The sequence below is a fragment of the Melospiza georgiana genome, chromosome Z (genome assembly GCF_028018845.1).
Source record: "Melospiza georgiana isolate bMelGeo1 chromosome Z, bMelGeo1.pri, whole genome shotgun sequence".
Taxonomy (NCBI): Eukaryota; Metazoa; Chordata; class Aves; order Passeriformes; family Passerellidae; genus Melospiza; species Melospiza georgiana.
In genome coordinates, this window is record NC_080465.1 from 19140666 (window position 1) to 19162708 (window position 22043).

Genomic DNA, 22043 nt, shown 5'->3' on the forward strand with positions numbered 1-22043 from the left:
CTGGGGTTTAAAGGCAATGTAAGTATGCATTCCATATGGTAGCTCTGAAATGAAGTAAGAATACAGGGTTAAATGGTGGCTCAACACATAAGAGGACAAGAGAGACTGATTAATTATCAAAATTTTAACTGGGGCTAATGCAAGGGAATGATGCATACATCTATATGCTATCTCACTATATCCAGGATTATTTTTCTTCATCCTGCAGGTCTCTGTGACAGGACATTTGGCCTTACACACTCCAAGGTCGCAAGGACTTTTTACAGTGGATAATGCATCCCATGCTAGTTCAACCAGAATGATATGACACTTCCACTCAAAAGTAAGACTTACGTAAAAGCTTTCCACTGCAATTACGAGTTGCTTGGCCTAGTCTTTTAGGCCTAGTAGTGTAAAGAAAAAATAACATGCAAAAGTCACTCACTCCTTGCTTTTATTGCTACAGAGGAAATCAATGTCCATGTCCTCTTATTAAGACAAAGATTAAGAATTAAAACAAACACAGTGCCATCCCATAATGCTTCTGAAACCGAAGAGTCACTGATACAGCTGCAGAGCTCATCTGGGAGTTCCCATCAAGTTTCAAGAGAGCATAATAAATTCTCCTGAGGTTACAAACAAGGAGGAGCTAGCCCTTCCTTCCCTTAAGCTCTGAGGTTCCCCTTCAGGGAGGAAAGGGAGAAAACCTTGGTGCAGTGCCAAGATTATCAGCAAGCACTTTTAACCCTCATTTGGATTCTAAATTATGCCATGTGACTGTCTCCAAGCAGCTGCCTTGCTGAAACAACACAAGCATGGGTCAAGTGCTGGAGAGAGATCTCTTGATGGAAAGGGGCTACCCAGCAAGGGCCCAGGTAAAACCACAGTCACAGAGCGGCCTGGGTTGGAAGGGGACCTTTAAAGGTCACCTAGTCCAAATGTCCATGCACTGAGCAGGGACATCTTTCACTAGGTTGCTCAGAGCTCTGTCCAACCTGGTCTTGAAAGCATCCAGGAATGGGGCACCTACCACCTCTCGGAGCAACATGTGACAGTATTTCACCACCATTATTGTAAAAATGTTTTCCGTAAGTCTAGTCAGAATGCATCCCCTTTTAGTTTAAAACTATTACCCCTCATCCCGTTGCTATGGGCCCCTCAGAAAGATCTTCTACTTTCAGACCATTGTTATAGACCCAAATAACCACACTGCACACAGCTGAACCCAGCATCCAGAGGGAGAAACTCAGGTCAGCAGACAATTATAGGAGCAGAGACCCCTGCAAGCACCACAGCCTTCCCATTCCTTACCCCAGCCCATTAATGCAGAAACTTTCCTTACAAAGGAAAGTTTTATTTTTAGCACACAAAGATTCAGAATCTGATAACCTAGACTAGCATTTTTCCATTCTAGACAACCTAGCTTTAAGAATAACAGCACACAACAAAGTCTCGTGAGCAGACTTCAAAACCTTCTTAAAATGGAAATGTTTAGAATCCATTAGAGCAATAAAACAACACACCAACAAGGAAAAATAAGCATAGCAAATGCTGAACTTCACTAAACCATTCTTCATGTGGTCTCACTTCAATTTAATTTTCCAAGAACAGTTACATAGGAAATACACACTTCTAAGAAGCTGTAATACAGCTTCAATTCCAACCTAACAAGGGAAGACTAAACTTCACATTTCACCCCCAAAAACATTTTGTTTTTACTGTTATTTTGTTTTGTGTTGGTGTTTGGGTATGGATTTTTTTTGTTCTCCCTTTCTCCCCTTTTTTTTAACATGTGTACTGTAAAGTAGGTAAATACTTATGGGAATGTAGGAAAGAGAGAGTTTGAATTTGAAACAGTTGCTGAGACCTTACCATTGGAACAAATAATATGCCCTGCAAACTTTTCAGAAGACTGATCCACAAAGGCTTGTTTAGAAACATCATGATCTGTATCCACTCTGGAATACTAAATGCAGGTGATAATGATTTACAATTGAGAAAAAAATTCACAGGTCAGCCTTAAGAATGATCTGAGACTGGGTGCAGCAGTGGCATGGTTGTGACCCGTGGGCCTTTACCTGACCCTGGGAAGGAAACCCTACTGTCAGGAATAAAAGTTTCCGCCAAACATCTACTGAAAAATTATTCTCTGATGGGTGACTTAGTGTCAAATGATACACATTCTGATGAGCTTTAACAATTGCCATCTTCTCTAGATGAAATCCAGGCAAGTAAAAAAAAAGTCTCATTTCTCTAATACACTGAATATTGACATAGCTGAAAGAACTATCAGAAAAAAATCCCACCAGTGCTCCCTCCTACGTCAGACCTTTTAATAAATAAATAATTTAACAGGAGAGATTAGGAAAATAAACTTCCCACAAATTGTATAAACGGCTGTCATTTGTTTTTCGCTCCGTTATATTTTTTACGCAAATGCCAAGTCTGGTATTTGCTTTGACAGAGCCTGCATGCAAAACGACGTCTCCCATATGGCAGCCTTCACTTGTACAGCTGATCAGGATTAATGCAACTTGGATGACCACGTCAAGGAGGACATGACTGTCCAGAACGAACAGTACAATCCAGAGTTTTCAAAATAAAATCATTACAGCTCAAGACAGAAAACACAGAAGACTCTTAGAGCTAAACACAGCAACGCTGAACTGCAAACAGTTTCAAAGACTGACAACAGCACCAAATAACTATCCTCGCTGTGCAGTACAATTTGTGTTTATTGTTTACAGATAAATCACAAGATAAACATTTCGGGGCAGATAGATTACAAGGACTGACAAGAGAGAAAAAAATTACACTGACGTCTACAACTGATGCAAATGGGAACATTAATTAAGTTTAAATTGAGGACTTTTACCATATAAAAGCAAAGGAAAAAATACTATTTTGAACAATGAATTAAATTTAGAAGAAATCCACAAAAGAAGCAGTCATAAATGTTTACAACACCCACACTCTGAATTAAATTACTATTTTCCAGTTGGATTTTTGCCATCCTCTCAAAGGCCCTTGTATATACCTATATCATCTGATTCACTATTCTTTTTGCTACAATGACTGATTGTCAACATACTGAAACAGCAGACAACGCTAATTCTTAGTAAAAGCGCTTCTCACTACCTACATGTCCCTTTACCATGGGTTCTAAGACAGCAGTATTTCTTACTGTTTCACTGGCAAATTTCTACGTATCAGACATCTTTCTGACACTTCTCAAGATTAAAAGTATGTAAGGAAAGAGGAAAAGAAGAGAAAAAGCAAAGCTTTGCATTGGCACAGCCTAGCAGCTTTATCACCTAGACAAAGCATATTCAAGAAAAACAAATGGATAATTTCTCTTCATCCAGTCCCTGTAACTCAAATTGCATATTGTTTTCAAACTTCCACATCTCATCCTCTACACAGGCTTCCACAACAAAAAGGAGCTGGTAAAATGTTTTATGACGCAAAGAAGGGAATCAGCTCCCTTCACAGGGATTCCCATAAATGTGCTTTGAGTCAGCAAGGTCTGTAATGAACATGTCTGATTTTACAGCCATGTCTCATTCGACTTCTTGCTGTGGTATTACTAGAGAAGTACTAAAACACTACAAATACAAAGGTAAGGTAATGCCTTAAGGTATTTGTACTGTTTTACTACTTCTCCAGTAAATTTCTCACGTCCTTCTCCCCTTCCGTTCCTCTTCTGTCATCCCTTCCCAAGTGGATAACACACTTCATTTTCTCTTCAGTTGAGCTTCTTAGGACCTTAGTCGCATCCTATTATATTTGTAAGGTTGATTCATGTTCCACACCCTTTGAATCAATCTCTTACACATAAAGTCTTGTGGGAGAAGGTCACAAGCCATCTGAAAGCAAGTACTTTATTGTGAAACTTCCAGGTAATGACACAGAGTAAGAACATCTAGTAACATTTAAAGAATGCAAATAACTGATCTTCAAAGGCAGAGTATGTACAGTTGCTCATAGCAGACTTCTCAAAGGAAGTGTAGCTTTGCCTGTGAGCAGCTATAAAAGCTTTAGTGATGACTAATACAATTTTTGCATTATGATATGAAAACAACCCACTGCTAATACAGCAGCATGTTCATTACTGATAAATGTGTGGTATTACCCCAAGAAGGAGACAAGTCAGTGTCTTAACTCACCCTTACAAGGCTGGGAGCAATACATGAGCATGGTATCTTGACATTCTTGAGGCACTTTTCATGAGACATGAAGTTGCAAACTGTGGAAATAAAATAAGAACTATGAGCAACTCTTCAGAAGCAAGGGACTTTAAAAAACACAATCAAACAAAACCAAAAATGGAGTAAAATACAATTAGGAATACAACTTTTTAAACACATTTGTTATCCCCTAGGTTTGAGAACGTACACAACTGTCACACCCTGAGCAGTGCATGCACTCCAAGTTGTTTTGCTACTAAGATGCTGGCAATGGAAAAGGAAGGACAGCTTATCCCAGAACAGTACAAGCCTAACACAAGTAATGTCCTCCCACACTCTCTCTCTTCATGAGCATCAAAACGAGTTCTTAAATTTAAAAAAAAAGTTTTAAACAGTCCAAAACAGCTCTTTGATGTAGTCAAAGCAGAAGGACATGTTTGCAAGTGAATTATTCTACAAGCTAGTGCATGTGACATAAATGTGAGAAAATAAAAGTATTGTTACAAACTGAGTATAGTGGATGAAGGTTGCCAATTATAGGAGCTTTGAAAGTCAAGAGTAGCTAACTATTTCTTTTACTACAGGTTTATAATTTCATCCAAGCTCCACAAAGCATGCTTTCAAGCATGACAGTGTTTTAAAAGATCATGTCTCATGGAGGGGATATTTTTCACAGCTTTTTACCATGAATTTGCATTACATTAAGCTATGTGAAGAAAGTAAGGAATTCTTTATTTCATTCTCCCCACCTCTGATCAATTAGGAACTAATAAGCCATGCAGCTATGGATTTAGAGTCCTCTTTCTTTCAGAATTAACCTCCACCAGTTCAAGCGTGAAGCTTTGTGCAGGGGCTCAGCTCCCGACCTCTTGAGTGGAAGCTCACACCTGTCCCAGTGCGCCTGCCACTAGCAACTGTTGCTGTACACAGGGGGTTTTCCCCTCTGTGCTTTTCCCAGGCACAGTGTACCACTTCCTAATTTTCCCAAGTATCTGACAACACCCCAAGTGCTTCAAATGTCCCATCTGCAGTCCACTGGCTGTATGTGCTAGTGCCGCCAAAAGCAGTCCATTTCCTTTCCTCCCCTTTCTCCAGCTCATTGACTTTTGATTGCACACTTCTCCTTCCAGGCCAACTGAAGCATTAAAATCCAGGTCCACTTCTCTAAAGAGCTTATTGCTAGCCCACACTGAGTAAATTCTCCTTCTAGTAGCACAAAAAGGATGACACCTTTCCTCTTGCCACCCATCTTAATATGAGCAGTAAGCACTTTTTTTTTCCATTATTCTACAAGTCAGAAAAAGAAGCACTGCAAGTCACTACTTCATTCAAACGTGTTATTCGTCATCCATGGTTTAACCCAGAATGGTTACTGCACTGATGAAATAAAATGGGAAGGAACAGAACCAAATCTTCTGCTGGGTGCTATGAAGTGTTACGTGCATCTCTAAGGTTTATGGCTGTTTCCAACCAAATAAGGAAGACCAGGGAAAGAAACAGCCAAAGAAAGGATGATGAAGCGGATTCTTGCAGCTGCAAATGGAATTGCTTAACAGACTGGGAGGTGATCTCTGTGGTGGGGAGCAGGACAGAGCCTACCAGTGCAGAGGAAACCAAAGTCATTATCCAGGCAGAGGAGATGCATCTCCTGCTCAAGTATGAGTCCATACAGAGAACTGGTGAATCCTCATTGCTGATAAGTGTTTTCTCAACATGGACATAGTGGTTATATAATGATAACATAATCAAACTTGCTCCTTCCTTAGGGGTCAGCAGTATTTCTACTGATGCTCTGAGGAAGGTCACCTGCCTGTGGTGAGAGCAGGTCTGTAGAAGCTACAGGAGAAAAGGGTCAAAGGCCATCTGCCCATGCCCACCTATAGTCTGAAATTTGCCACTCATACCCTGAAGACATCTGCCTCAGCCACTTGTTTAGGTAATCTTGTCACTGTCTCAGAGTGGTGCTCAACATTTACCTGACCTGGCTAGGTGAGGGGAAATGCCCTCTAAAGGCAGAAGCGTTGTGCCAAAGGTTCTCATGGCTCTGACCCATGAAAAGCAGAGCATGAAGCTTCAAATATAATCAAGCAAGTGTAAGGAATTTCATAAAAAGGTGAAAGCTAGTCAAAGAGGAATCAGCAGTAACTAATGATATTCAGCGTAATGACACAGTTTTCCCTCATTTTTCTAGTGCAGAAGCAGGTTGGCTAGAAAGGAAAGCAGAGAGCATGGTGGTGCAGATTGGTCACAGGAATTTTCTGATCTGCAAGATGCAGCAGGCAACTGAAGTCTGCAAGACCACTCTCTCTAAGTGGCTATTAGATTTAAGTGCACACAAACTCAATGCACAAGTCAACTGAGCCCTTCCCAAATACCCTAGGGAATCCAGACAACCAGCTCATGGAAAAGATGTTCCTCCCATGGACTTTGAGAGGTGTTCTTTATTTAGACAACCCAAGCCACTACACATACCACAACCCAAGCCAATCAGTACCACAATTTTATCTTTGCACTGACAAATCCAGTAAAACATGGTCCTGTATAAAGACAGTAACATATGGTTCAGATAAGGAAACACCTCATGACACAGAAAAGCATACTAAGTCAGCAGCTTCAGAGAATCAGTAAAACCAAACAGTGAAGGAATGTTTCAGACAAGGAGCAAAATAGGAAGGTGCATAAAGGTTTTAATTGTTTGAATGCATACAGAAGAAGACAACACAGAAAAGAATTAGCTTCCTAAAATGTCAGCCAGAAAATTGAAGCATTTGAAAATAATCAAATTAAGGAATATCAGGAGACAAACAGCAGGAGACAAACAGTGCCCAAACATAGAAGGTAACATTCTCAGTGAAATATTTTCACACGTTTTTCAGGAGCTACTCACACAACTCCTCCTCTGCTTGTCACATTCCTCAGGGGGTGAAATTACTCCTACAAGTCACCAATTTGTTTTTATTTTGCACATTCCGCACAGAAAGAAGAAAACCCAAAATGGCAGCAAGCGGAAGCATTAGCAATATCAGGGGGTGGGGTGGGAAGGTGGCAGAATCCTACATTCATATCAATAGTCCCAGAGAGGCTTAATTAGGTCTTAATTTCTGACAGCTAGGAGAGGTTTTGTGGGTTTTAAGGGGTGACCTTTCATTAGGAAAAACAAGCCAGAAGACAATGTGTGTGAACTTTCAGTAGATGAAATGCAAAATTCTGAGGAAAAAGCATTTAAAGGAAGAGGATAGGTGAATCTTTTTAAAAGATGAAGATTTCTTGATCCATACAAACTAAGTGATGAGCTAGCTACAAGCAGACACATCTATGGGTTGTGTAAATCAAAAGAAAGCCATTGAATTGCAGCTTTCAGACACTGTGCAAAACATTTACTTAAAGGTTTAGGGGGCTCTATAGAGGTCTTTCCAAGCATCTGGTCAGGCATACTGCACCAACCATATTTGATAAGTTTACCTTGAGGCCTTCTGCTGTTCAATTATAAATTACTTCCTTCTTGTGAAAAATCAGGTTTTGCCGATGCTCAGCAAGAAGCCATCTGGACACTGCGCACCACAATGCTGCTGCCTGTCCACACGGAGCACAAGATCTGGCTTTACAGAGGCTCTGCCCATAAGCCATCACTTCCTGGGACACTTTTCCCACCACATTCTGTGTGACTTGGTGTTTTAATAAAGGCCATGTGTACATAGGGCAACTCATGGAAGGTACAGCCAGCACCTTTCCAAAACACACTTGAAAAGAAACAGAAAACATCTCTCTCCAGCAAGGTGGGACATAAAGCTGGGAATCACAGTAACTCATGAGCTGTGTAACACTTCTTAGAAAAAGGATGGCTATTTATACCCTCCAATATGTCACACTTTTTCCACAAAAGCATTTTTCTCTCTGTTCTCAAGACAGACTTCAAACCAGAATCCAAACCTAGGAAGAAGAAAACAAGTCCCCTGTAGGGACTCTAGCTATATATTGCTGTCCTATGCAAATGGTGAGAATTCTGGGTGAGAATTGTTCATGAAATATCAAATATAACACATAAACTTCTCCCCCTTTTGAAAAGACCACTCAGTCTGGAGGAAAAGTCTAGGTGGTGTTAAAAATTACTTTTGTTTCCTCTTTGGAAAAATACCATGATTCAGTTCTGGTGTTTTTTGAAAAGAAATTTATTTGTATATTTGTATTTTAACATGTTTGGTTTTATTTTTTTCTTTTATCTTTAACACTGAAGTCTAACTTTGCATTTGCTAAACATTTTAATAAGTAGAATTATCAAATTGCTCTCCAGGGAGGATAAATTTTTTAATTTTTTTTTTACAAAAATTTTTCGTTTCTGGAAAATTGAAGTGCAATGCATTAAAGAACATACACAGCTTATTAATGTGGATATAAATACAACTAAATTAAGTGCACTAATTCTCTGAGGCATCTTGTTAAATGTAAGAGTTGGAAGAAGTCCCTGTCTTGGAGAGTTTACTAGAACAAATGGCCTGATATATGTAGGAGTATTACATAAATGGAAAATCTCTACAGTCCTCTACAAAAAGCCCTATAAATGTACACAGATTACATGAAAGAATTACAAGGGGACTAAAATAAAGCAGAGAAAGGAAAATGTCACGTTCAAGACCTAACGCCACATCAGACACCTACAGACTCGACAGCATCTCAGACATGGCACATCTAGAGAGAACCAGCAAGCTGACTTTCTGCTGTGGCACAGAGGTGGCTTTTCTGCCACTCCTCCCCAGTCTTCTCCTAACAACGCCTAGCATTCAAGTTGCCTTTCTTTGACAATTACACAAGGGGCACATATTTCCCTGGATGCACCATTACAGCTCTAAGACCCTTTCCTGCCTATCTGTAAAAGCTGACTAAAGACTCAGCAGCTTGTGAGAGCACTTTTCCTCCCCTTCATAACCATTACTTTACATTCAACCACCCCAAGCAATAAAATGAGACTGAAATATACTTCTGTAATCCTCAGCAGCTGGTGTCAGCGTGAGCTCTCATCTCACCACTGGCCTTTGTAGAGGAGGTTGTGGACTGTTACTGGAAGAGCTGGGAAGCACAATCCCCCACACTGCCACAAATCCATGTCAGTCCTTGACTGAGTTCCTTGCTTCCCTCTATCGCTTTTATCTGACACCCAGACCCACGCACACAGTCAGTGTGTTTTTATTTTAGTATTTCACACACTGTGAATGCCAACTTTCAGTTCCAGTGGGAACCTTCCATACACAATATCTTTGTTTATATCTGTCTTCTACTAAGATGCTCAGAAAAGCAAGGCTAAGAAAAGGCTGTGGTTATGGTTACCAGCTGGCTCTGGCACTAGATTTGGGTGGCCAGGGGAATGTTGTTTATATCTTCCTAAGCACATGAAAATTTTACAGGATGAAATAAAATGAATTTTCTACCAGATGAAATATCGAACAATTTGGGTTTTTTCAAGAACATGTGTCTAGAGGTGTTATAGATTATTTAAATACATCATCTTAAAAAGGTTATTTTTAACAAAAAAAGTTGAAGAAACATGGACAAAGTCCTCATTACGTATCTAAAGTGTAACTTAACTCCTACACTGAAGTGTGTCTCTGTACTCACAAGTAAACTTCCACATCCCAAGAATCTCTGTCCTCCTTTTCGATATGACAACCTTCAGCCCTTTATTGTATTTCACATATCAAATGAAACTCATCTGTAGTCACATCCTTCTTTTTTCATCTGAACAAGTCCCAGCAGCTGGAAGAAGCAACGTTTTCTACCAAAGAATGATAATTCTCTGAAAAGACAGGTCTATGCCCTTAACACTTCCCACCACACATTTCCAGACTTAGCTGTCACGCGACTGCAGCAAGCCACAACAGGCCCAAGCTCTGATTGCCACAAAAGGGTACACAAGAAGTCCAGAAGGTGTACATAAGAAGTCTAGCTCCCCACAGGTGGCAAAAGGACATGTACCTTGTGGTGGCTTTGGCCACAGCCTGCACTGATAGCAGATGGTTCCAAGAGCCAACAGTGCCACGACTGCAAACTCCAGGGTGACAAGCACCAAGGGCAGGGTTTAGTTTTTGTTTCCCAGAAAACTGGATTCAGTGGATCTCTTGGAAAGGTGACAGCATAGGCATCTTTTACCTTACCATTTGCCTGGTGCAACAGAGCAGCAACCTCTGCAACAAATGACATTTGGGAGCAGTTTCCTCAGGGCAGAAGGATGTGCAGGGCAGTTCCAAGCCTTGTGCCTTCACAGCAAGCATGGCTATGTTTCAAATGCAACAGGTACTACTGAGAGAATAATGGCTCTTACCCTTTACTCCAGAGGGGTAATTCATTCCAGCAGAGACTACTGAATTTATTTTCAATACTTCCAGTAATTTTCATTTTCAGTAGCTCCAGTAAAGAGAGCATTACTGCTAAGAGTGCATTACAGCTACATCTGACTATACAGCCTGTAGAGTTAGGGTCAGATTCTCACATGCTGTAAATCAGCACGACTACTTTCAGTTTGCTAAAGCATAACAATTTACCAAAGTCAAAGATTTCTAACTTCAAGTCAATATACCAGATTATAAATTTGACCATGTAGCATTCATCTTGTTTTTATCAAAATGAAATAATGAATTAAGGGTAAAACATTACCAGGCTTTCTGTAAAGCTTAGTGCTTTGAACAGACAGCCATCAGTACTTCTAGCAATATAAATATTTCTTATAAACAGATGCAATTATTACAAATCTTTGTTCTATAAGTCACCGACTTATATAATGCATTCAACCATCCAGAATAAGAGAAAGTATTTGAATTTGCATACACTAGAGCCTTTAAAGTAGTTACTCTCACCCCTCCCCTCACTGAAAAAACAAAACCACAAACAAAACAAGATAGTGCTCAGCAACTGAAAAAACAGCTTTTATTAAGGGCACTGTCAATCACTGCTAGAATATGAGAAAACAAGCTGTTCTTTTACTGTCCCTCTTATTCAGGACAGAGATGTAAATACTTGTTCAGTCCAGCCAATATCCCCAGGGTTGCCCTGAAACACAGTAGGGCTCTCTGCTTTCTGGTGGGTCTGCAAACCCAACTGCTTTACTCCAGGACCTGGAAGGGCTTTCAAAAATCCCAATTTGCTTGCCGTGATTCACAGAGAACCAAACTTCCACTTTGGTTCTGCCAGGATGCATAGTCATGAAATTGCAGCACTGGCTTATGCAGAGAAGCTGCTGACGACTGCTTGGGGAAGGAAGATGGGTACGGAAGTGCTGAACATGGAAGAATCAGCTTGCCCCAATTAGTTAATAAAAGTGCCCCACGCACACAAAGGCAAAGATGGACACTGCAGGAGGCACAGCTACTGCAGCAGGCTTAAAAGTCGGAAGGAGGAAGGACAACTGCCTGCAGATGGACACAGGAAAACAAACAAGAAATCCAGCGAAGCCAGGGAGCAAACCAAAGCTTCAAAGCTGTTATGCAAGACAACAATAACAGTCTCTACTTTCCAAACAATGAATCTGTGGGACTTAAAGGGCATATCAGCACCAAGACAATTCAGCCTCAGTCAATCTAACTCTTTCAAAACAAAGTTTTATTTTGGTCAAAACTAAGTAGGTTATTTCCTCTGCTCTGCCTGCTCTTCCATAACATGTGCCGGACATAACAGAAGCCAAAATACAGGTTTAATCCACCTCTCTCCTTCAGGGGTTTTATCACTCCCTTCTGAAGTTGTCCTTGGTGTGCAAGCAGGCCTATTTTGTTCATCAGGACTGCCTTTGCGTTCACTGAAGAGATCCATTGACAGTTACAAGACAATAGCTTTCAGAAAATGCCCACGGGCTAATTAGTCACAGATTGGAGAAAAACATTTTTATTTTTTCTATCACACTGTTCTTAAATTATATCAAAAACACCAGACTGCTTATCCAGACAGGATCATTCAAGCTGGTGGAGCAGTCACTATTTTCAGGAGTAACTTAAAAGCAACACTTTCATTTTACTGGAAGTTTGTGGGACTCAATTTTTACATTTGTTACACAGCTTTGAGCTACTTTTCCATTGTATCAGCTTGCCAACACAGACGCTTTTAGCTTTTCATTTACAACTGTGACCACAGGCCAGTCTGAATACTGTGACTGTTCACTGAAAGGAATGCTGGATGCAGCACATGGACTTCACCAGCTTATTTACCAATTCAGCAGAAACATGCAAAGACCTGTATGCAATAATGGTGCGCTCTCTCAGACAAAAACACAGCCTAGTTTAAGCTCAGAATTCTGTTGTGCAATGCTTGCTAAATGTCACCAAGAAAGCCGTCATAGAAGCTTTGGTCTCCCCAAAACATTTCAAACAATGGTGAGAGTGGAATGGAAAAATCTCTTGAAATCCTTAAGAAGTTAAGCATTAAAAAGACTCTCCTTTCTCACTGTGGTGAGAAACTTCAGGCTTTGCTTACAGTGTGCTTGACACTACACTGTAAATACTCTTCTTCAGAAAATCCAAAAGAAATTAAAACCTTGTTAAGGTTTTTCAGAGAGCTGCTGAGTATCCTTATAGTTCACTTGTATTCGACAGCTCTTTTCTCTCTCTGGGATTCTCTGGTCCTGTCAACTAACCAGTCATATTTGCTTCTCCTTTAAATGGAGATACCAGTATATACCCTGTTTGATAAAAATGCAGTTTGCCTCCACACTATGTGAATTGCCTTGCACTTTATATTCCCAGAATTATCAGTGTGAGAACATCTCTTTATAGGTACAGATACTCCAAAGAAATGCTTTTGTAGCATCTGACTTCTAAAATTTCAAGGCAGCACATCTGAATTTCTATTCATTTGTATTTCAAATATGCTGGTAGAAAATAACAAAGTAACAAGACAAGTGAAAAAAAGACAAGCTACTTATTAAGAAAACAGTCAGGTAAGTTTGGTGATATACTTGAAATGTCAATCATTTGGTTATAGTAGGTTTGCTTGTATTGTACTAGCCTCACAAAGCACCTAAGGCTACATAAGCCCTTCTCACTCTCTCATCCCTGAAGCCTACAACACGGTATCCTGCTTCTCCATCCTCCTAGTACCGTAAAACAAGTATTGACACATGAACTAAAGGAACCTCACTTGCCAAAACAGAACTCTCTCCATCTTCCCATCTCCTGACTTTACCCAGAGCAGGTTTCTTAGATCCTGCTAAGCAGGAAAAGCCAGAACACCAACAGCTGGAGACAAAGGCACCTACACTGTGTGCTCAGTCCCACCAAGGCTTCGCATTTCAAGGACAAAACTGCACAGAGAAGTTGTACCACAGCAGCAAAAGCAGCCATCTCCGTTTGGCCAAGAGGCTTTTCTACCTCCACAGCCATCAGAAAATCTAGACATCCTGCCAGCTATGTCTATACACTGAAGAGGGTCTATCCACTCCAGTTAGGATGCTGCAGTCCACTCTCTTTCCAGTCTGCACAGTATGGCCAAGTGAATATGGGCTGAGATGTGAACAGAAAGAGAGCAGCGCTGCTGAGAAGCACTTGGGAATGCCAGTGCACAAAAACTGAGAAAGGATTCTGAACTTTTGCTCTGCTCTCATGAGACCCCGCCTGGAATGCTGCAGCCAGCCCCGAGATCTTGAGCACAGGAAAGAATGGATACATTTGAACAGGTCTTAAAGAAGGGCCACAAAAAATATCACATGGCTGGAGCACCTCTACTATGAGAGGCTGAGACACTTGGGATTGTTCAGCCTGGAAAGTGAAGGCTCCAGGGAGACCCTTAGTGCCGCTTTTCAATACTTAAATGGGACATGTAAGAAAGATAGCAGGGCCCATTGCAATAGGACAAGAGGTAACACTTTTAAACTAGAAGAGGGTAGATTTGAACTGGGGGTAAGGAAGAAATTTGGTATGATACAGGTGGTGAAACACTGGCACAGCTTGTCCAGAGAGCTGGTAGATGCCTCATCTCTGGGAACATTCAAGGTCAGGTTGAAGAGGGCTTTGAGAAACCTGATCTAGTTGAGACAATCCCTGCTTATTGTGTGGGATGTGTGGGAGTGGGGTGTTGGGCTAGATAATCCTTAAGAGCAATTCCAACCCAAACTATTCTGTGATACTGTTCTGCGAAATTTTATGAGAAAGGTGAGTTCTGCATAGACTTTACTTTTTTACCCTCTTAAGAGACAGTTGGATCAGACTCACCACCAGTGAAATTAGGATGAACACAGAGTTTCAGAGGCATGCAGTTTTAGTTACTGATTTAGTTACTAAATTTAGTCCCCAATATTAGGAGTGTTTTCTTCTTCAGAGAGATGGAAGATGGCTAGTCTCAAACTTGCATTCACATCCAGAAAGCACTAACACCTTCTCTTTTCTTGAAGATTAGGCCAGAGACAGGACAGTGCCATGGGACAAGGTGCTGGCTCACTGATAGAAAACAAAAAATCCCCAAGAGGGCTACATCAGGGGAGAGAGTTCAGCAAAACATCTCCTGACAATTCTAAGAGAAAGAGGTCCTTCAGGGGAAGAGGTCTCCCACTAACAATGTGAAGCTGCACAGGGAGCCTGGAGGGACACAGTTCTTGCCACCAACAAGATAACAGCAATAGACCACAGGCTGTGACTCTTCTCCCAGCAGGCTCCCAACCACACTGGCTATCAGCAGTCTTCAGGGATGCTGAAGACAGGAGCCTGAAAAGAAATTTTCTCTGAACCACAGAAATCTGTCCGAGGGCAAACAATTAAGTACTTGAGCAGCTCTTCTGTACAGGCAGAAGGATGAAGGTTGCCCACACAAGCCAGATGCAAGACCATGTAACACAGTTGTGGCTTTTTTCCAGGTTTTCCAGACTGCAGCCTTTACACAGCTAGAAAGGGTCAAGCTGGTTTGAAGGCTGACAGAAAAACCTCTGATTGCACTCCCTGCACACGCAGTGAAAGGCCATACATCCCAACAACCTTCAAAGAAGAAGGTCCTCCAATGACACCCAACTCCTGGTTTCAGCAAGATGCAATGGTGATAAGAAAATCAAGTACCAGATACCACTAAAAGACTCTTGAAGACCATTTAGCAATCAGAAATTTCTCCTGGCTCTGTCTTAAGCTGGTGCCTCATATCTTTTGCTGCAGACTGCCCGTGCAACCAACTGAAGCCCAGGGGCTGGAGCAGAGATGGGCCAGCTTGGCAGCACGTGTAGATGAAACTAGACAGGAGGGGCAGAGAAACATGAAATGGTTAAAACCAGAAGAACAAGGAAGATCCAGCTGGACCACAGAACCACCTACTGCAGGGCATGCACACCAGCGTCATAAATGCTTACCTCCCTGCAGCTGTTGTCTGCAACAGCCTCGCCAAGTCACTGTTTTCAGGGTGATGCCTTACAAAGAGAAACTTTGTCAATTGTTTATCAGCGCTGTCCAGCTGACTTACAGCTACTGGTCAAAACAAAGAGCTACAGCTTACAGCATTCAGAACAGGACAACAAAAATTACAGCAAAGACTGATCCAGCCCTCAATTTAAAGGAAAATACACTAAAACCATTTGACATTTACTGCAAGCATCCTCGCAACAAAAACTTCATCACAGAATCATGGAATTGTTAGTGCCGAAGGGGACCTTGAAGAACGTGTAGTTTCAACTTATACTGCCATTCCCCACACCAGGCTGCTCACCAGACCATTCAACCTGGCCTTGTACATCTTCAGGAATGAGGTATTCTCTGTGCCACCTGTTTCAGCCTCTGGGCAAAGAAATTCTTCCTAACATCTAATCTAAAGATGCTCTATTTCAGTTCAAAATCATTATCTCCTTTCCTGTCACTATCTGCCCATATAAAAAGTCCCTCTTCCTCCTTTTTTATAACCTCCGCTTAAGGTACTGAAAGCCTTCTCTTCTCCAGGCTGAACAACCCCAGCTCTCAGTCTGTCTTTATTGCAGAGGTACTCCATCCTTCCAATCATCTTCACCACCTTCCTCTGGACACACTTTAAAAGGTCCATGTCTTTCTTGTGCTGAGGATCCCAAGCTGTATGCGGTGTTCCAGGTGGAGTCTCACAGGGGCAGAGTAAGGAACAGAATCACCTACCTTGACCTGCTGGCCACACTGCTTTGGATGAAGCCCAGGATGTGCTTGATTCTGGTATTGCCACCTCGAGTCCAGCTTTTCATCCATCACAACTTCAAGTCCTTCACCACAGGGCTGCTGTGAAATTACTTCTTCTCCCAGTCTGTACTTGTGCCTGGGATTGCGACCTGCCAGTTGCAGCACCTGGCCCTTAGACTTGCTGACTTCACGAGGTGATCACGGCTAGGCAGCCTGCACGAACACTGCAAGGTTCCAGCCCTCACACATGTGGCCTCCTGCACCACTGGCACTTGTTACCCAGCACAGCACAAATCAATCCACACACTGCCATGTCAGGGTCATCCTCCTCAACAACAACACGGACGTGTCCTGTGCAAAAACAGTCCGGTTATCGCTTCTGCTACATTAGACATACCTACACTGAAATGCCTCCGCACACATAAAAGGGAAATAACAGTAGCACATCTCCAACTTTGAAAAAGAAGAATCTGAGTTACACTGAAATAAACAGGGTGGATCTTAGCTGAACTTAATGCACAGTAGGATTTCATAAGCTGTGACGGAATTTTGGCAGAAAAATGTCATATTGACACAGCTGCCTGGACACTCACAGCGCCCAAAGACTTGGAGACATTCTCCACACTACAGGCTGCAGACAGCTGTAATACACACCGAACTGGTGATATGCACTGATATGCACCTATGGGGCATATCACCAGGGACACACGGAGTGAGCCCCACGTGTATCCCGTGCACACAGGAACTCAGTGAGTTAGCTCTACGCTCTTAGCAGTGGGGGAAACCGAGAATTCCCTCCAAAACACACATAAGACGCTATGTGTGGACCCAGGCAGCATTTCACATAAACGCAATCTTTTCCACTCAGTGATATAACCAGCAGACAGAAGGTTTGCAATCCCTCTTCTGCTGCTTAAAAACTGAACACAGAACATAAATATATAATAAAAAATCCTGAAGATACTAGAAGAAAAATCACTGCTAAGCTTACTTGCAGTAGCACCCACAAACCTCCACAGCACAGTTACAATTTTTCAAGGAAAGTTGGATACATTTAAAATGTAGGTCCCATTATTAATCGACATAAACCCATAATAAATTTTCTTCCACATTTAATTTTGGTGATCTCTGGATTTTCTAAGGCATCTCAATACTTTCCAGCAACACAGAACAAGGAAAAAACTGAGATACCCCAGAGCGGCCAAGGCAACCTTTACTTGTCATTCCTATAGGGCTTCATTTCCAATTGCATCACACTCAGAAGTATATAAAACAACAGGATTTGAGTGAAAAATACTCAGACCTGGAAAAAATGGAGAGGAAAAATGCAGAAAGCAAAGAAACAGAATCCTGTGCCAGCTGGGTAGGTACATTCAGTATTTTCTCCAGCGTGGTTACTACAAAGCTACTGACATGGTCAGGAAACTAAAGGCAAATGATTCATGCAGTGGTGAAATCAGGAAAACAAAACACTCACCAGGCACTATTTCCAAAAGGCAAATTGAAAGTGCTGATCTCGCGATTTTTTTAAAAATCCTGATTCTTCGTTTCATTCACCTAAAGTATTTTTGTAAGATTCTTTTTAAGAAAGTGTGAGCATTTTAGTTCCAGCACTTAGGTTTGAGTCACTGATGAGATTGACGACTATATTCCTCCTGAATTAAAGCAACAGTCTTTCATGTATCTAAGATCATACAAAATTCATAGAAGATGAGTGTTTACATCTATATGGACAAAAGAAACCTGCAGTACAAATTATATATACCACTGATGAGTACACCAGAACTTCAAAAAATATAGTAACTCTGTCCGTAAACACTAAACCTCAAATTCTCTCTCTGAAAAGACATAAATCTTTCCCAAAGAGGGACCAAATTATATCAAGGCTCATATATTAATTGCATTTTAGTGTCGTTTGGTGTGGTCTTCTCAATTGATCAGACAGAGAAAGTTCTTGTAGCACTTGATCTTAATTTACTATGTAGCATAATCAGCTATTAATTTATGCACATGAATTATCAACACACACTGAAAGGTTCTTAAAGTTTCCCAGGACATCATAATTAAGAAAAAAGTTACACTGAGCTAAGGAAAAGTAAACGTAAGAAAGAAAAATCAAAAAAATGTAATATATCTCCATTATCTTATGGATTTGGTTTTAAATAATCTATTTGGTTCACCTGAAGAAAAACTGCTTGAATGAAAAATACAATAATGTCAAGAAATCTTTATGCATTTGCCAAACAGGAGTTATTCTGGAAAGAAATATAATAGGAACAGAATAACAGAGGTCAAAACTAAAATGGACACAATTATATTTGGCTGTTTTGAAAGTATTTTTAACACGCTAGTATTTTTACCTTCTACTTTAGCCTATTTTTTAAAAAAGGATTTGGCAACCAGAAGTCCCAGCTGCTGTTAGTTAACTTCTTCACAAGAGAAAATATAAGCCTGTAAGTCTGTACTTGATTTCTGCACAGAAATTGAAACAGGAATCTATCAAGTTCTTGTTTAAGGTTACATCTCTTCTTTCACACCTCCTCATCTTGGATCACGTGTTCGGTTTCTCACTCAGCATCTTCTGTTAACAGAATTAAGTCTGCCCAGCATCCAGACAGAGAGTTGGAGCATCAAACACAACTGGAATCGAAAAACCATTTTCTAGGACAAAGAGATTGTGACTCCTTTTTGGCAGGGCGGCTGTGCCACCCCGGGCAGCTGTCAGCAGCGAGGGCAGACCCTGCTCACAGCCCGCAGGCACAGCTGCTCCAGCGCCGCACCACGCACCGGGACATCACAGCATCCACCCAAAACCTGGGCAGCAACCTCCGCAAGTGTCTTGGGAGTTTTAAATCATGCGCATATTTGTGAATATCCAAAGATTTTTAAATCAGCTTTTCCAGTACACTGTATCAATACTGTTCTGACAAGAGGTTGAATGTGAAAAAGCAGCTTCTCCTAGGCTGGTGCTCAGCCCACATATTTGTTTTAATTTTAAGGGATACTTTTTATAGCAGATATATGCCAGGATTGCTAGTCCTAGTCAGTTTTCAATGCAAATTTGTATGTGTGATGAGTTACACTCTGCCATCCTAACTAGATTCTGAAAAAATCTGTCATCTCACAAAAAGCCTTTTTTATTCTGAAATAAAGCATTCACAGTCTCAAATGCAATCAGTTTTTTCACTTTATGTTCAGAGACTTCCCTCACACCATCTTCATGCTTAGGGGAATCCTACCCATTTCCTTGTATTTATGATGATTCCAGGCAAAGATCCTAACCACATCATGGTTTCAGCACTGAGGAAGTATTTTTGCTTGAATCACTTAAGAAACTGGTTAGTGAATTATTTCTTATGTTCTGGTTAACAAGGTGTACCGGTTATTATTTTCACATTCTGCAGAGAAAGTATTGCATAAAAAGGAAAGACTAATTTCCTGAATTATATCATGACAAACCAAGACACTAATAGGTGACACAAGCTGCCAAGCAGAAAGAAAAGCAATGAGGAACTGAGATTTTTTTTCTATGCATTCTTGCACTTAAACTGGATGTCGTATTTCCTAGCCACCATAACCTAATACTACCCTCCAGAACAACACAGTGCTCTTATTTTAACCCCTAGAATTCAAATTATTCAATAATTCAATAATGTCTTACCAGAAAATCAGTTTAGCTAAATATTCAGAATGTCTCTAGCAGTATTGTGTATGGAAAACCTTCAAGCACGGATTAAATTGTGGTCAAATACAGCATTGTTTATTCTTTTCGTTGTTTTAGATCTTACAAAATGATATTTTTACAATAGTAAGGGCCATACAATTATATCATACACCTGGTATTTAAAAAGAAGCCAAGGAGGTGATACCAGGACATCACATTAATAATCCTAAACATATTTCCAAGTAATGGTAATATTCACTGGTAATAACTCACTGGTAATAATCCATTGATATTCAATCTTAAATAGTAAAGAAAGCAACAAAGTCACATAAATATATGTGAATAAATAGGCATGAATATACACATAGCCCCACCCCCATTCCTCTAGAGCCAAGCAAATAAAAATGCTTAAATAAGAACAGGAAGTGAAATGAGGGGTTGACTGTACTCTACTGAATAACAAACTTCCACAAGTGAGACAACAGCAGGCAACAATAAGGAAGAATACTGTGGTACCACAAAAAAAAAAAAAAAAAAAAAAAAAAAAAAAGAAGTGTGCTTCCAACATGCTCCTTATCACACTGTGATATACACACCTTAGGTTTCACTCTCTGCTTGGGAGTGTTTCCTAACAGACCTCTCAGATTGAAAGTTACCATTAATTAAAAAGGCTGCAGAGGGGGAAAATGCAAAAAGAGCAGGAGCTGATCAGCATGTATTGTTTAATCCTCTAGAAACGTGTATGAAACACAATGTGTAGAAACACAATCTGCTCTTTCCCCACTGGAGCTGAGTCAAATTAAACATATTCAAGTAACTTAGTCACCTGCTTTCTTTAAGAGTTGCAAAAGCAGTTTCACCACAGGTACTTTCAAGAGCCAGCTCAGGATGGATCTAATTGACCAACAAGCCCAGAAGGAAGTCAGTTTGAGCTAATGAAAGACAGAGTTAGAAACACCTCTGCAAGAAACAAGTGACATAACCAAAAAGTAAAGGTCGTCCAGGGACAGCATGGCTCAATGAGAATTCAGAGCTGCCACCTGAGAAGGATGCCCCAAAATCAGGAAGAGAACCACCTTTCTATGGATACTAAGAAACAAAGCAATATTATGGACAAGTTGTAAACAGCATGGAATCAAAAAAGGAGAAACAGGCCAGCAAAGGCACCATGACCAGAGGGAACTCACTAAAAAAAAAAAAAAAAAAAAGTAAAAAAAAAGGAAAAAAATCATTATTCTTGAATTTATAATTCCAAGTATGGGTGGTACTGGTGGGTGAATCAAAAATATTTGTTACAAACTGACCACAGGTGAAAAAAAACTAAGCACCTTGCATGCCATTCCCCCTGGCAGTAAACGCAGGAGGCCCCACCTTGAGTTACAATTCAAAAAAAGTAATTAATGCCCATAGCGGTGTCCCTGCTGTAAAGTAATTTTTAGACCCTTAGCACAGGACTGCAGGAACTATGGTCTGTGTGAACTTTACCAGAGAAAGACTGAAAAATTTTGTTGCTTTTGTCACTGCTTAACGAATCAGACTGAGGCAGTAACACAGATGATATATGAAAGTGCTGTGCAAGGCTTGGTATTGGATTACAAGCTTTAGCACTTTCTGCAGTAAGTTATTTACTACCTAATTGAGTTTCTGGACTGAAATCTGAGCTAATGCTATCAACACAAACTATAGCTTCCAGCTACAAAAGCTGTGTGCATTCTCACCAAGCACCCTGTCCTTTTCTCTGCATCACTGATGGTGACAGTGATATTTTCCTCTGAGGCACTGTCAGAAGGAGGCAGGGAAAAGAAAAGCATGAAGTCTCTTCAGTTTAAAATGGATTATCCTTCAAATACAGACCAGTGAATTGCATTTTTCAATGTGTCAGTCAATGCTCCAAACATTTTTCTCAACATGTATATCAACTGAACTGAGCCTAGTTTCTGTGTAACGTTTTATTTTGTGGAATTACTTGGATATGTGTGTGGTTTTGTTTTGTTTTGTTTTCCTTTTTGACTGTCTTTGTTTGCTCCATCTAAGTTTCAAATGCAGCAAAGTCACATTCACTCAAATATCTCAGCACCCAACATCTTGTTCACAGAAAGGCCCCACGACTGGCAAGAAAACCACTGA

General features: G+C 40.7%; 1 protein-coding gene across 1 annotated transcript in view; it reads right to left on the bottom strand.

Annotated features, from left to right (window-relative positions):
* Positions 1-22043, bottom strand: part of DGKQ (diacylglycerol kinase theta) — an 88534-nt gene that overhangs the window by 61065 nt on the left and 5426 nt on the right. The window contains exon 3 of the mRNA XM_058044529.1: positions 4146-4225. Coding sequence (XP_057900512.1) covers positions 4146-4225 — 80 coding nt within the window. The remainder of the gene's footprint in view (positions 1-4145; positions 4226-22043) is intronic.